At 37.1% G+C, this 17,276-nt stretch overlaps 1 protein-coding gene across 2 annotated transcripts in view; it reads right to left on the bottom strand.

Moving 5' to 3' along the window:
• PXDN (peroxidasin) overlaps nt 1-17,276 on the bottom strand; it is a 79,534-nt gene that overhangs the window by 51,117 nt on the left and 11,141 nt on the right. For both annotated transcript variants that reach the window (XM_085217964.1, XM_085217963.1), the window contains exons 2-3: nt 1,421-1,492; nt 214-285 (exon numbers count right to left, since the gene is read on the bottom strand). In XM_085217964.1, coding sequence (XP_085074090.1) covers nt 214-285; nt 1,421-1,492 — 144 coding nt within the window. The remainder of the gene's footprint in view (nt 1-213; nt 286-1,420; nt 1,493-17,276) is intronic.

Here is a 17,276-nt window from a genome sequence, read left to right on the forward strand (position 1 = left end):
TTGAAATCTTGTATTAGGAAATCACAAACCACCAACTTACAGAAAGATTCACAGTTGTCTCCAATCCACAAACAAATTTCACTCTTATTCAAAGCAGCTTATCACATGAGATAGCAAGTCAGATGAAAACTCAGTCTCAGATTAAAACACTTTCTCATTGGAGATATTAAGTTATATATTGATTAAAAAAAAAGTGACATTCATTTAACTTACAGATATTTCAGATTTTCGAGGTCTTCAAATGCCCCACTAGGTATTCTTTTAATTTGATTGTTGTTTAGAAGCCTGTAAACATAAATAAACATATGTATATTAAAATAAACAAGAACAGTAGAAACAAAATGATAATAGTAGGTGCAAATGTAGGACATAAACTGAAAAAGCAAAACAAAAGTCTTTTTTGATACCAGTAACTTAGAAGGAAAAAAACTGCCTTGCACTGCCACTGCCTTGTAAGAGGAACGTTTGGAAAAATTAAACAGAATTAAAAAAAAAATAAAATATATAAATTGGAACAGGTTTTCTTTTTGTAGATGAAGGAAAAAGTCCTGGTGCCACAGTTACACAGAGGGTCTTACACAGAATGGAAACATCATGGTAGAACTGCTTTGGGGGAAATACTTTTTTTTTTTTCCTCCTGGTGTGAATATACAATGCAATACATTTATTGATAACATGCTTTCAGAACAAATAGAAAATAACAATCCAGAGTTAACTGATACCACTGTATTCTATTTGAGATCACACATTTCCATAATATAATTCAAATTTGTAATTCTAAATGACTGTCCATGTCAGTTTCACCTTTTGGCTGCTAATATATTAGAGAACAGAAACTGTTTGCATTACGAGTGTGTAAAAATGTCTTTTGCAATACATGGTCTTCACTTTACATAGCATAAATGCTAACAGGGATATCAATAAAAGCAAGCTCAGTGGGAACTATATTTTCCAAATTCTGCCTTCAAGGCTACCACTTTGAAGAGGAATGCTCAAAACTTAAGAAATAGAGATTGTCAAATATTTTGTAACTGAAGCATGTTTGAACACCTGAACATTTGAACAGGTTTGTTGTGACTACATTAAATCATGTATTACACTAAAATCATTTAGCAAAATTTGGAAGAAATATATATATATATATAAGTAAATTTTTACATTTTTCATAGCTGCAGTTAAATAAAGAAAAAATTAGGATGCCAATAATTTTCTTTTTTTTTGTTGTTTTTGTTTTTATTTCAGTAGACAAATACCAGGTTTTGCTTTCATATACTTTGGACCTAAACCTTGCTTTCTTCACCTGTGTAAATACTACAACTGAAATTTATGAGACTATTTATCCGAGAAAAGTTAACAAATTTGGCACAGTACTGAGTTCATCATATTAAATCAAAAGGGGAAAGTTGAAAAAATAACTTACAATGTATTCAAGTTTTTAAGCCGTCTAAATTCTCCAGGCTGGATTTCTTTAATCCTATTAAATCTTAGATCTCTGTAGAAAAATAAATAAATATGTTATTAGGAACAAAACAAATAGAAATGAAATATTTTTTGTATGAAATACTGAACTAAGCACAAGTTTCTGGGACCACTGTGACTATCCTCCATCCATAAACCATACCTTTGGAGGAAGGGAGAAGCAAAACAATTCTACACTGTTAGGAAGAGGATTCTCCAAATACAGCCTTGGTTGTCAATGCTGATGGCTGCATCTAGGCTCAACACATGTTCATGAAGTATGTTCCCTTCCACAATGAAGGACCTTGAAACGGGGGATGGATGTTGAACTGTATTACAGGTGAGAGACAGACTTGAAGAAGAGATGAGGATTGGAGGAGAGGGGATGGTAGTCAGTCTGTTCCTTGTACTGCCATTATGATCCCTAATAAAGAGTCCCTGCTCATCTTTCTTGCTTCAAATAAACATTTTAAATTTGAGTAAAATAATCGAAAGTGCAAAAATCCAATATTGCTGAACTGAATGTTGAATACTGAATATTTTCCAAAAGACTCAAAATAAGCTCCTAAACAAGAGGAAACTTAAAACTTTGTTATATTTCTTAAAAAAGGTCCACAATTAAAAACCAATGTTTATCCAAACTAAGCACAGCTAGAATGCAGAATCTCTTTTTGGAGATAATAGATATCTAAAATTCATCCATATGGAAAGTAAATCTACTCCCTGCAGTGTAGAGAACAGGCTTATAAATAAGCACTTAACTTCCATGAATGCAACAGACTCTGTCCTCCACATCAGTATTAAAACAAGTACAGTTTTGATGTGTCAAATCCATTCTACAGTATTTCACTATGATATCTCTGCAGTAGGAACATCAAGCAAAATAATTTATACACTGCGCATCCCAAATCCCAACAATATTTGCCTTCTGATATTAACCTGTTGACGTTAAATAATAAATGTTTTAAGTAATTTGCTTTCATTCTGCATAAACGTACTCATCCAGCCGTAACAAAATGCTGCACCCAAATTTTCACTAGAGTCCAATGAACTTGGTAACAGAAACTATCTGTAGTAAAATACTTCACAGAAAGCTACGGTAACAAAAATAAATTCTTATAAAGATTAATCATGTTTTGTTTAAAGTTAACACTACAGCTACACTGAAACTGGAAGAACAAAAGAATCCAACAAATCAATGTTAATGTGATAGATTTGAGAACTAAGATTTTGGTACCTTCCTCCAAATGAAAGGTTTTTCTTCAGAGGAAGTAACACCTGATTGCTGAATTTTTTTCATTAAGTTTTCATCACAAAATTCTCTATAAAGAATCATCATCACAATAAAGAATGAAGCAGATTGCAAACGCAGTTCAAAATAAAGAACATAGCTCCTGCTCAACCATTTCAACCATGCCATCACCTTCCTAGTTACTCTCAAAAGCTTGCTCCTTGTCTATTCACTTCTCTTTCACCCTCATTCTCTTTTTACATATCAACCATACCCCCCCCCACGTGCTGTGCTCCAGGCCTCCACAATCCTGCAGCTACCAACCTGCCATGTGGCATCAGCAGGCAGAATCACAGAATCGTAGGAGTTGAAAGGGACCTCCAGAGATCATCGAGTCCAACCCCCCTGCCAAAGCAGGTTTCCTACACCAGGTCGCACAAGTAGGTGTCCAGGTGGGTCTTGAATATCTCCAGAGAAGGAGACTCCACAACCTCCCTGGGCAGCCTGTTCCAGTGCTCAGTCACCCTCACCATAAAGAAGTTCTTGCGCACATTTGTGCGAAACTTCCTATGCTCCAGTTTCTGGCCATTTGCCCTTGTCCTGTCTCCACACACTGCTGAAAAGAGTCTGGCCTCACCACTCTGCCCCCAACACCTTAAATACTTGTAGACCTGGATCAGGTCCCCTCTCAGTCTTCTTTTTTCAAGGCTAAACAGCCCCAGTTCACTTAGCCTTTCTTCATAGGGGAGATGCTCCAGGCCCTTCACCATCTTTGTGGCCCTCCGCTGGACTCTTTCCAAGAGATCCCTGTCTTTTTTTGTACTGGGGAGCCCAGAACTGGACACAGTACTCCAGATGAGGCCTTACCAGGGCAGAGTAGAGAGGGAGGATCACCTCCCTAGACCTGTTGGCCCACGTTCTTTTTAACACACCCCAGTTTTGTTTTGGCCACAAGGGCACACTGCTGGCTCATGGCCAATCTGTCATCCACCAGGACACCCTGGTCCCTCTCCGCAGAGCCCCTCTCCAGCAGATCATCCCCCAACCTGTTCCAGTGCATGCATGATGTACCCTACATGCAAAACTCTACACTTGCTTTTGTTAAATGTCATCTGGTTTCTTACTGCCAAGCAATCCAGCCTGTCCAGGTCTCACTGAATGGCAGCACAGCCTTCAGGCGTGTCAGTCAATCCTCCCAACTTCATATCATCAGCAAACTTGCTGAAGGTGGCCACTATCCCCTCATCAAGGTCACTGATGAAGATGTTGAACAAGATCGGACCCAGCACAGACCCCTGAGGAACACTGCTAATTACAGATCTCCAACCGGACTCTGCACTGCCAATGACAACCCTCTGTGCTCTGCCAGACAGCCAGTTCTCAACCCACCTCACTGTCCACTTATCTATTCCACACTATTCTTGTTATAAGGATGTCTGTGCTTTCCCCATCCACCCAGCCCAGTGACAACATCATAGAAGGCTACCAGGTTGGTCAAGCATGACCTCCCCCTGGTGAACCTATGCTGACTACTCCTGATAACCTCCTTTTCTTCCAGTTGTCTGGAGATGGCATCCAGCACAAGCTGTTCCATCACCTTTCCAGGGACAGAGGTGAGGTCGACTAGCCTGTAATTACCTGGATCTTCCTTCTCGCCCTTTCTGAAGACCGGAGTGACATTGGCTATCCTTCAGTCTTCAGGCACCTCCTCCATTCTCCAAGACCTCTCAAAGATGACAGAGAGCAGTTCAGCAATCACCTCTGGCAGCTCCGTCAGCACCCGTGGATGCACCCCTTCGGGTCCCATGGATTTATGAACATTGGTGTTGCCTAGGCACTCTCAGACCACCTCTTCCCTGACTAAAGGAAAGTCTTCCATTCCTCAGACCCTGTCACTCCTGTCAACCTCCAGGGTCTGGAAGCCGCAGCCCCAAGCAGCCCACATTTTTTCACCTTCCTCATCAGTTACCATTTATCAGTGAAATAAGAAAAACAAAACAAAACAAACAAACGAAAAAACAACCACCAATAAGGGGAGCAACCAATTAAAATTATGCCCTTGCAATGGCAGCATTTTAGGATAATATAGTAGTTTTCAGATAAAAATCCAAAAGTGATTGTCATACCTAGTATACCTAGCTCCTAATTCACATTATGTCTTTAACTATATAGTACACAGTGAAAACATTTACTCCTTCCAAATTTGACCTAGATTTGACACAAAAGTACATTTAGGGAAAAGCCTGCTACTGTAACTTTCTGTATGGAATTCTCTGGGCTTGTGGTCCTGTTCTTAAGCATCTTTCTTCAGGGAGACCTAAATGTTTTTTTAATATTATCTCTCAGCTCTCAGTCACAAACAGCATCTCAACTACTCATGGTAAAGCCGCCTACTCCCAGGATTACTTTCCTGGCCCCTTATCAACTGCTCTGTGCTAAGTGGAACACAAGCAGGAAATGTTTGAGTGAGCAAGAGGCTGTGGGGCCAAGAACGTGCCACGGAGCACACTGCACATCTGACACTTGGGACACCCTGGAGGCACACTCCTGTGCCTCAGGCACACAGCAGCGTGCAGCAAAGCTGAAGTGTGGGTTTTGTCATGCAGGTCTGTGAGATCTGGATGTATAGTCTATAACTAACCACAAAATAAGTAGTTTCATGTGACTAAAAATGTGAGTATTCTGTATCTAATTTGTTGAACTATCTGAAATGATGCCTCTCATTTACACTTTCTTTGTGATACGTAAAATTTTAACACAAACGATTTGTTTTCCTTTTTGTGACAGAGTTTGTGTTAAAAAGCTGGGCTGCAGACCTTTTCATCCGGATGGAAATTAACTTTGCCCCTCATAAATCACCCGTTTGACCTAAACACGTCCATTAGTCCCTTCCCTTCTAAGGGAAATCCATTCTTAACGATAAACTAATAACATTTCCAAATTAGCAATCTAGAATAATTTTTAACAATATTTCTAATTCAACAAAGAGAAAGCTTCATTACGTATAAATGTTAAAGAACATTATGCAGATCTTACTGCCATACACAATCTAATTTTCCTGTGTCAGCACTCGGCACTCCACAATGCCCTGTTTTAGTTTGCCCTGGCAGTGCTCGGCAATAAAAAGCGTGAGACCTCTGTTAACATACTATGATGTGAAAGGCAACAGTCGGCACATAAATGCAATATAAGTTTAAAAAAACATTCAATGAAATAAAGCAATATATACCAAAAGGCACGAATGAATAATTAAGAGAATGAATATCACACAGTAGGATATACAATGAGCTATACAGCTTTCAAATATATTGAGCCTGAACATCCAGCAATTTACTAGCACAGGCGCCCAGTGAGGTTGTGGGTGCTTCCACTCTGGACGCGTTCAAAGCCAGGCTGGATGAGGCTGTGAGCAATCTGGTCTAGAGGGAGGTGTTCCTGCCTACAGCAGGGGGTTTGAAACTAGATGATCTTAAAGGTCCCTTTCAACCCAAAATCATTCTATGATCCCTTTAATCAATTGTAACATACCATCATTTTGCTTAATTTTTTCTTGTCCAAAAATGAAAATACCTACTTTTTGACTTAATATAATTGGAAACAATCAACAGTACAAACTAAATGCTGTTTTACAATAACTTATGTTAATCTTGCTCTGGAGGACTGTTTTTTCCAGTGTACTGCTCTCATTATAACGACGTATAAATCAGATACATACCCTCATAGTAAAAAGCATTACACGGTAACAAAAAAATTCCCCCAAAAATATGACTACCAAATTTCACCAGAAACAGCATCCATCAAAACAGAATACAAGAAGCGCATCAAATTTACCATTGGGAAAATAGAACAGCACACTTAAATCCAGGTTTGGATCAGCATTTATATTTGGATCAGCATTTATATTGGCCTGTCATACTAAAAGAAGCTGATTTCAGAGCTTTATCTGTAAATATTTGAATTTGGGGGGGGGGGGGGGGGGGGGGAGAAGGCAGTCTGGATGAAATAATCATATCACATGCTGATGCTTGAAATGCGCTGCTGACATATTTATGACTTCATTATATTAATTAAGAAGAAAATACTGCAACATTTACAAATGAAATCTAACCCTGAAGCTTCATTATCAGTGAATGAAAGTACCTCACTGTTAGCCATTTCAAAGGCTAAATATAGTACTTCAGCATCAATTTAGGACAAAAAAATTCTTAAATTCAATTATGTCTTAAATCAGATTGATTTCCTGAGTTCAAAAGAAACAAAAGCACCACAGCAGCAATCTAGAAATATGTGAGATTATGCTACTGTCCTAAGTATCTTAAAAACTGAAAGTTCTAAAATATGAAATTTGGACCATAAAAGTATAAGCCACATACCAAAATCCTACCACAAAGGTAGACAGTATCTTCAGTGAAAACTACTTATTTAAGTAGTTTTCCTCTAAAACTGATGGTAAACTGTACAGGAATATGTTTATCAGTTTAATATGATGAATTGAAAGGAAACAATGGCTTTGGTTTGATAAGAATCAGCAGGAATAATACAAAATGCTTCCAAATGATGATGTTCTCTCTGAAACACAGAGATATAAAAAGTCTGAAGGAGATCCAGATGTTAAAGACATCATTATTTTACTCATCTGCATGATATACATTGAATCAAGAGAAAAGTGCATGCCTGTTAATTTATTTTCCCTTTAAAGAAAGAGAAATGTAAGAAATTAATATAATAATGAATAAATATCAGTAGATCTACTGGATCTAATAGGTTTTATTAATAATCTATTTTAAAGAATGACCATTATATTGACCATTTGTTTACCTCTCTTCAGATGTTCTAAAAAACAATGAATCATCATATGTGTATCACTTTACTATCAGCACATTCAAAAGAATGAAATAAGAGAAACACATTAATTTTTTCCAATGGCTGAAGATTAATTACAATCCAGCAGAAATAACCTATACCATAAATGCCAAACTACTATGTTTCTCAACAGAGAACAAAAGAACTGCAAATGCCAGCAAGACTATATTGCTTATGTCTACTTTATTCTTATTCTTTTTTTATTCAAGGTCATCCCAGCAGGAAATGAAAAACAGCCATCAGCATAGTAAAAACATTCAAACAGAGCAGAGCATGAAAATTGCACAAAAGAGGTTATATAATCAAGTCAGGGCAGTAACTGGATGATGTCAATGGCACTTTAATGCTGCTTTAACTACCGCCCTGTAAAAAAAATGTGTCACTTTGTTGAACAAACAAAGAGAAGTCCACCACTTTAAAAAAATAAAACCAAAACCTACTTTCAGCTATTGCGCTACTTGTATTAATCCTCACTACTAGCAGCATGACATTTTCTAGAATATGAAGACATTGTTTTTGTCTGATTTTAAGATTTAACCTTAGTGATTATTTAAAAAATAAAATTATATCATTATCCTTTCCTTAGTGATTCATTTTCTGGATGAATTCTACTCCAGTCTAATTACTATATACAGTATGTGATTTTCTCTCATTTGAATTGAGAGTTTTTATTGTATGTACATCAATATTGAGCACATAAAATAAAGCCACCGTGCTTTCAGATGGCAAACTCTTGCACTGTAAGTGGCTATTATAGCCAATAATATTTAGCATGCTATAATTTTAGTAAGAAAAGTATCAGGATCATCAACATACCGAACTCTGTAGAACTGCATGCAGAACATTTGGCAGTACTCATTTTGATCACAAAACTGTATTTACAAAAAATATCAAGAATTAAATCTGGATTTTTTTTATTATTATTTAAATAATGCCAGTCTGGTACAAATAGGTAAGACTTGTTAAAATTCACTCCAAGTTTCTGTTTTAAAAATACGTATCTTTATCAGGTGTGGTTTTGGTGAATGGAAAGCTCATGATCTACCCTTCTCCAAGAGCTAAGGATTTGTTTTAACTAACAATTATTTTGCCATTAGAGTTGAAAGGAAAACATTTAAATGTGAACTCAATGAAACGCAATACAGTATTGTCTTACTAAGTCTGTAGATCCCTCTGCTGTCCTTGTTGCCAATTTTTCCAACCAGCTATGCAGTGCTTTTAATAAGACTCAAGCAGGATTTGCTGGATCAAAGTTTTGGGTACGTAGGCTTAATTGGCGAGAATCACACGCGGAAATCTTATTTTAGCATGATCTTGGCTCACTGTCTTATCTACCCTCAGACTTTTCAAAAATCCTACACTCCAGAAAAACTTTACATGGCAATTTGAAATTTTACAATTGTGTCTAATTCTCATGCTACATTTAAGGGGGAAAAAAAGTTTTATTATTTGAGGATATAACACTATTTGTGCATCTTGAAGAAATAACACAGAAAGGTGAAATCTATTTCCCCCCTCCCCCCCCTCAGGACATCTATTCCATTTCTAAAACTAAATAATATAAAATATTGACAGTATAGTCATGACTCACCACCAGTGATATTTGACTAAATATCCCCAGCAAAGGGCTGCTTTCTTGCCCCTTGCTCGTGCCATACCCAATAAAATAGAGCAGGATAGGTGTGCATGATGCTGTGTTAACAAAAGCACTTGAGTAGCTTGGATCAAGAAAAGAGTGAGCTGATGGCTGGCAGCCTGTATTGTAAAGAGATAGCACTACACTGAAAAAAATTGTAGAGTTAGAAACAGCTTCTTTTACTTTTACTTCTCAATATTTACAGTTTCAAATATACTTCGAAATTAGAATAAATAAACAAATAAAATTATCCCCTGCAATACACTAAAGAAGTTACCAGAAAAGGGAAAGTGATAAGTGCATGGAATATCAGGAACCACTGCAAACAGATGTTGCACTATTTAGTTTTACAGTCAATGGTTATCTAAACTACTACAGTGAAAATCCCCTCAAAAGTACTTTTTTAAGCTATGATCATAAATTAGTCTTTTGTTTTCTCACCTACCATTTTGCAAAATGTTTTTGCATGTTTCTGTCTCACAAAGACACTTAAGTTGAAATTTTCTCTCCGTGAAATACTGATATACTCAGAGGAAAGAACTGAAAGCCAGAAAGATTATCACCCTCTGACCTCCCACACAGGACGTGTCCCAAAGGAGTTTCTGTCTTAAGATGATTATTTCTGATAGAGCTGAACCATGAGTTTGAGAAAAATATAAATCCATGATCCAAGAAGACCATCCATTAGGTTTTTGACTGACTCAATTCATTCTGGTAGTTAACTAAGGTCACTGATAAAAATGAGTCAGTCTAACTTTTCTTTGTTTTAGGACTTATCTTCCCCCTTTATCAGATTCCACTTATTGGAAATAAACAGCTTTAAGAGAGAAGCAGTATTGACTATTTCTCTTAAAGTAGGTCCAGAGGAATTAATTATTCAAGTTCACATACTTGAACATGGAAAGGCTATATATATATATATCAGCAATTATTAAAGGTAAATAAGAATAAATAAATTTAAAAAAATCCTAAAACACACACAGAAGAGCAGGCAGGAAAAATATACATCCAACCCTTCACAACAAGGATTTTCCTAATTTTGCTCCGTGGAGGATCAGTTCTTTCTTTCCTGTTGGGAAAATGGGTTCAGGTGTCCTAAGAGCTAATGACTGTGCATACTCAAAGAAGAAAACATTCACTGCTACAGAAGTCATCTGTGTTTTACCCAAGTAGCAGGTCAGATCCCTTCCTAAGCCTCCTTGACCTTTGCCATTCCAGCACCTCTCTACAAGACTACTCAGGCCACGAGGGCTCTGAGCTCTAAGTTGACACTCACAGATCCTACAACTGAAAATCTGAGCATGAATGACAGCTGAAAAAGAAGAAACAAATCCAGGAGAAGTAAGAAATAAGAGCAGGAAGTGTAATTTTTCCCATCACCACATTTTTTGGACTTGTATTTTAACAAAGAAGGCAGCTTCACTGATGCAATGCTTGTGAGCTCACATTATATTAATTACATCAGTGAATAACATTCAGTATCTACAATGCCAGTGACCTTATTAAAGAATGTCTCTTTTGCTTCCTTCAATTCAAAATGTCTTGTGATAGAAGACCAATGTCAATCCAAAGAATGTGGAAAGCTGAAGGAATCACCGCAATGAAAAATAATATCTAAACTTAAAATCAAAAGCCTCTATTAATCATAAACCTATGTGTCACTCCTCCCTTTCTACTACACAGACTTTATCAGAACATATTTCCAACCAGTAAGTACTTTCCAATAATGGCCATACTGCATTCAAACATACTCAGGGCTATTGTTAGAATTTATCTGAATGCTTCTTCTCATGGAATCCAAGGACATTTTATCAGTCATGCCAAAAGCACTGTTGGCTGGCACAAACAGTATAAACAAAAACACAAATACAGACACTCAGCCGCAGCCTGCTGGTGTCATACAAAACGACAGCTCTTCCTTTTGCTACAGGGAAAATCCCAGGTCACCTTGCTGCAAAAGCTGTGGCTCTAGGGACTGGATTCCTGAGGCTAAAGACAGACAGCCAGAGTAGATAAATTTGCAATTTTCTTGTTCTGCCTTCAGATCCTTGTGCTCCTGGCAAAGCAAGAATGGGGAGTGACAGAGTTGTGTTACAACTCTCCTCTGCATTTCGCCATCAAAAGAGGGGAGGAGTTTTCTGCCTATGAAGAGCACTATAAGCTACCCTTACAAGAAGGGTTATGACCACAAAATATCTAATGTAATGGCTCTCTGGAAATAAAGATCATTCCCTTCTTTCTTTTTCCACTTGGTATGTCCATCCTAGCATCAACATAAAAATCATCATTAAAAAAATTCAGACAAGTTTAGAGTTACTTGCTATATCCCCCTACTACTTATTTCCCATTTCTGCTTCCTAAAAATTAGGGAAAATTTTATGTTTCAGAACACATGAAGAGAATAAATAAAATATTAATAGGAATTATAACATTTTATATGTGTAGAGTCAATCAACACCCACCACATTTTACGTCCAACAATAGAATCCAACTAAGTAAAATAAATGAAACTTCTCTTCCTTTTCATTTCTACTTTCTCTACCAGAAGTAAATGAGGATTGCCTAGTTAAAAAAATGTTGGAGATTGGATAACTGCAAATTATAGATACGTCTGAAATTCCCAAATCAGTCTTTCTAGCCTTGCGTATGTTTCCTGTTATTTCAAATTCCAGTGGCCTCGGGAGATCACATTTACTTGTCATAAGTCATGCACCATGTTTCTTGCAGTTCTAATATTGCCAGACTAAGTCAACAACTAATTAAAAGGCATTTTTTAATGTTTCTGTAATTATTTCATCACCTTAATAAAGTCCAAAAAATAGAGTCATTAAACAGATAAAAATGTTTTTACACATTATTCCTAAGGCAAAGAAGTTCATTTCTGAGTACAAGTGAAGTCAATGTTCAGCCACCTTCACAGCTTAGTGCCATTTTAAAGTTACAATTCAAGCTGGTGTTTCCATTTTGAATGCTTTCCAACTTACATGCTGGTTTTCATTGCTCCAGTTACAAACAAGCTATTACTTCCTCCTCAAGAAGTCCTCAGCAGAGCCACTGGTGGGACTACTCTTTGCCCAAATAAGTCCCTTCAAAACTTTACAGAGCTGTCTTACTAAGGTTTTCCCTGAGGTCATAACTATTTTGGTGACAAGGAAAGCAGCCTCAGGGACCAGTTACCAGTTTCCCTCGGTGGCAGAAGTGGCTGAAGTAGTTCCTTCCCTCCTGCTCCTTTCCAGGCCATCCTCCTCCACAGGGGCTCATACCATTGTTTATATCTATCACAGCACACAGAAGTCAGGGAAATGATTCAGAGTGAAGTCGCTTGTTTTTTTTTTCCCCTAATTTTCCAGCTAATTTCGCAAAGTGACGGAGAAAACAAAGGAGAGAAATGAGAAACAATAGTTGGCAGCCAGCACTCAGAAGGAACATAAGAACCTCTCATGGGGTGCTTCTGTGGTGGTGGTAGGGTGTTTTTCCTTCTTGAATTTGTTTATGGTTTGGTTTTGCTTTTAATCATAAAAAGGTATAATCCCTACTTTAAAAATTAATAATGATGCAAAAGTTCCCCAACCACTCAAAGAGAAGGGTGAAATAAATCACACAGGTACATACCAGCATTAATAGATTAAATAGAAGAGCTATTTAAATACATTAGATTTATAATTTTCTTTTAATATTCACTATAAATATTCATCTCTCTCTATACATTTGGATGTTCATGAGTACTATCTGCTGACAAACATTAAATAAATCATAGTTTCAGTAATAGCGTATACTCACTAATCACTTCTCAACTATGAATCATAGATCCTTAATATGTTGTTACCATTCAAAACTGTATTTTTATACATCTTGGTAATGTATATTTGGCCAGTATTTCCACTAGTACTAAGAACACAGCCATAACACTCAGTAAAAAAAAATCTTTCCTGTAAGGATTGTTTGCCAAATAATAATAAATATTTACCTGAAACAAGCAAGCAAACAAAAAATATCCCCAGATTCATGCTGAAATATAATTTTGGTAAGGCCAGACCACTCTGAATGACAAATACATCCTTTAAGCCAGAGGCATACAGATGCCAATTTAAGGCTGGGATTTCCAAAGCACTTAGGATGTCTAAGTAGAATTTAAGATGCTGAAGAGTCCAAGCCACAAACCTAGCCCTCAGCCTCTGAAAAGCACAAACTTCTGCTGTTTCCTCAGCTAACAGACACTGTGCTACTACAGCAGTGCTGTGGCTGCAGTCTCTCATCCTCAGGCACTGCCTGCTCATTCCCTTGCCCTGGTCTCCAAAGGGGCTGCCTTCCTATGTTCAGTCCATAGATCTAGAGATAACACTATGCTGAATGAACATTTGTAGTCCCACCCACTGAAAAGTTGCTGCTCTGCAATAAAAAATAGCAGATTTATGGGACCAACCAAAAGAAAAAAAAGCACTCTTTAGAATCCGAGAAGGCATTTAACAAGTTTTTAAAGTCATTAGGAATTTCTTACATGCAGACCCAGATCTTAAAATTAATGTATTTTATGGGCATCTAACATCAAGTGCAATTATCTCCAAAGTTCAAAAATAAAATAAATAAATTTCACCACAATCACCTGTTTTGTTTTTTTTTTTTATCATCATTTATTTAGTTCTCGCTGCTCTTGTCTGTGAGTATTTGGCAATAACTTACATTATTATTTCTAGACTGAGTCTTTTTGGCCTGTGACAGTAACTAGTGAGCAATATCCCTATTTTTATCTCAACCCTTTAGCTCTTTTCCATAGTTTTTTCTCCTGTTCTTCTTTAGAGGAAGGGGAGAGTGTGGAATGGTAGAGCTGAGCTGCACATAAGGTGAAACCACCACAATATAATTCAAATCTTACATCAGGTAAGAGATAAAAATGCATTTATTGTTATGTACTAAGGATACATGAGCTTATCCTTTGTCTGATTTTCAAGAACAGTGTTTGTGAAAGCAATTATGGGAAAAAAAAAAAAGGATGCTAATTTTATCAAAAACAGTAACAAACAAGGTAAGTGCTTGCTCTATGTTAGTCTTATTAAAAACAATTATTCATGGATATCTACAGAGAAAAGGTAAATGAGAGGTGAGTGAAAATTGTCAAATGAAGGATCTGGATTGTACAGATATTACTGGCTTCATATACTTTGGGAATTCAAGATGTTAAAGGATTGAAAAGAAAACATTGAAAATTTTTTATTTTGAAAATAAAATGCCTTGAAACTAACCTTGACATTGTTCAGTAGTGAGTTCCAGACCACAGCTAATTCATACTTCTTTCTCTTATGTGCAAGGCAGTATAAACACATATCACACTGTTAAAAAACTGATCCCCTTCATAAACTTGAGTACTTGAGTATCTGGGCTGTACACAAGTTACATAGGTTGCTCTGAAAATCATGTCTCCCATTTATTTCCATGGAAACTGCAACAGGTATAAAGAGCACAATAACAGTGTTTGAGGAACTTCTCAGTTACAAAATGCTATTTTTCAAGATAGTCACCACCATTAGCTATGCATTTTCCATGAACAAGAGCCTGCATGCCATGCTTGTAAAAATCTGCATAGCCACCAAGACCACAGCTTATCTTCCAGATCACCAGCACCACTACTGAAACACACAACCCACAGCCTCATTGTGTTCACATCCACTGTTTGGTCTCCACAAACATTCAACAAGCATCAGCTGAATATCAGTGGGTGCCATTTTTTCCCCAAGGGAGGAATTCAATGCCACACCTTACTTCATATGCACTACCATGTTGGGCACCACTTTGTCACAGTGCCCCTCTGCTGCCATCTGTCGCATGGCAACAAAATGTAATGAAATACTGTTGAGAAGCCTCAGCCTCCAATGCCATACCACCAACATCAACCTCTAATGTTGTAGGCCAACATCATAAAACAGGAGGCACTACTTCAGAGCAACTATCATATTTGTCTATTTCTTTTACCTATTCTCTGAGTGTTGTTCACTTTGTAAGTTCATTGAAAATAGAAAACTTGCCCTGTGCTGTCAGTAAAGTGCTTGGCCTACTCACAAATTCTTTCAAAATACGTTTATACCTTGCATATTTTCATGGATATATATTGTTTAGACAATTGCGATGAGCATAAAGACTGACATTGAATGCTTGCTTAATTATTATTATAAACATTGCTTTCTGCCATTCATTACTTTGCCAGACTGTTCAGCTGAAAATCTGCAATGAACACTCCATTTCAGACATTTTCAATAAACTTCCTTCAGTTTCTATTAGTTTTTTGTACAATTCCTCACATTCTAGATGTATCCAAAACATATGAAGAAAACAGAAGGTGTCAAGAGGAAACTTTTGCTCCAGAAAGACAAAGTTCCCATAGCACAGCACAGTTCAGGAAATACTCGCATTGTAATGGAGGACCAGAAGATTTTCCATCTATGTTTTCAAAATTACCTTTTACTTATGCATTGGAACATTTTTCTTGACTATCAAAATTTTAGAAATTTCAAGTGATTTAACTTACACTCAGGATGCAGAATAATCTGAGTTTTAAAAAAATTGCTTTAAGCAAAGCACAGGGGAAGTCTATACGACGAAAGGTCTTCACAGAAAGCATGAGAGTAATCAGCTACACCTTCAATCTACCTGTAAAGCTAGCATTAGCTATAAACTGAAGTCTAATGAGTGAACATTTTAATTGATTTGCTTCAGCTGAGTACCCTATATGAGTGCTATTACATTTACTTACGCTTCACCTTGGCTAATAAAATTAAATCGGCAAGTTAATGACTTCAATCTGGCCAGAGCAAATCACCTTCTCCCATAACCACACTGCTCCACTGCTCTTGAGGCCCTGTCACAGTTCTACATTTCTTGAAACCAAACATCTGGGTCTTTCCATATGGAAACAGAGAACGTCACCTAGGTCAAATAACTGAATTTTATGTTTCAGTTCACATCTTGAACCCTAAAATACTCCTATCTCTCAAGTTTCTCAGAAAACATTTATCAAAATGACAAATAAAAGCTTTTTTCTTGAACTCAAATGATTTTCCCCAAACTAAACAATGACAAAATATCCCTTAAAATGCAGCCTCCCAGCAGCAACAAGTCACTGTGTGTTTTTCATACACACAATGCCATACCACCACACTGCTGCTCCAGCTTTTTATGTCATCTGAGCAGCGTACACAGGAAACACAAAGTATTCATTTTGCTTTTAGACTGGCTCTCTAGAGTTACCATTGCACCAGACCACATATTCTCAAAAATATTTTTGAAAATATGATTAAAAAAAGTTTTCTTACCCACTTTCAAAACATTACAACACTTTGAAGCAGACACACTTTAAAGGTTAGAATATTAATGATATATATTGAATCATATTGATGAAGATTTATTGAATCGGTCATTAAACAGAATGCAACATCCAACATCAAAAAATGTGACCTTATGTTCAAGTGTCCAATCAAAACTATGAAAAGACAAAATATTTACCATCTATAGAATGTGGTGGACCTTGGACAGAGCCTGTAAGCTTCTGTCAGGTGCTGGAATAGGCTACCCAGGGAGATGGTGGAATGACCACCTGGAGGTGCTCAAGGAACATCTAGATATTGTACCGAGGGATATAGTTTAGTGCGGAAATACCGGTGGTAGGTGGGTGGTTGGACTGGATGATCTCGGAGGTCTTTTCCAACCTTGCTGATTTTATGGTTTATGATTCTGAATTTAATTGTGTTGAGGAGTCTGAAAACCTGTACTGCATTTCATGCAGCCATAGATGCTTGCACTTGCCTGCAGACACATCAAAGCAAGCATGGGCTCAGTCATGCCGTTTTTTATCTCCTATGAGAGAAACCAGTAGCCAAATAGCTAATAAGAGGGTACTGAATCTATCAGTCTGGCTAACACGATGCTGACATTTAGCAGTCGCCATTCTGCTTGCCAAAAGCAGTTATTACTCTTAAGGTAATGCCATGTACAAGTATTACTGTTTTCATTTTTCAGAGCAGCCAGGCAATGAGCAGTGTTGTAATAGGTGATGTAAGGGGAAAGAATGCTGAAACAAAAATTTTCAAAAAGATTTAG

Source organism: Meleagris gallopavo, chromosome 2 (genome assembly GCF_905368555.1).
Source record: "Meleagris gallopavo chromosome 2, MGAL_WU_HG_1.1, whole genome shotgun sequence".
Lineage (NCBI taxonomy): Eukaryota > Metazoa > Chordata > Aves > Galliformes > Phasianidae > Meleagris > Meleagris gallopavo.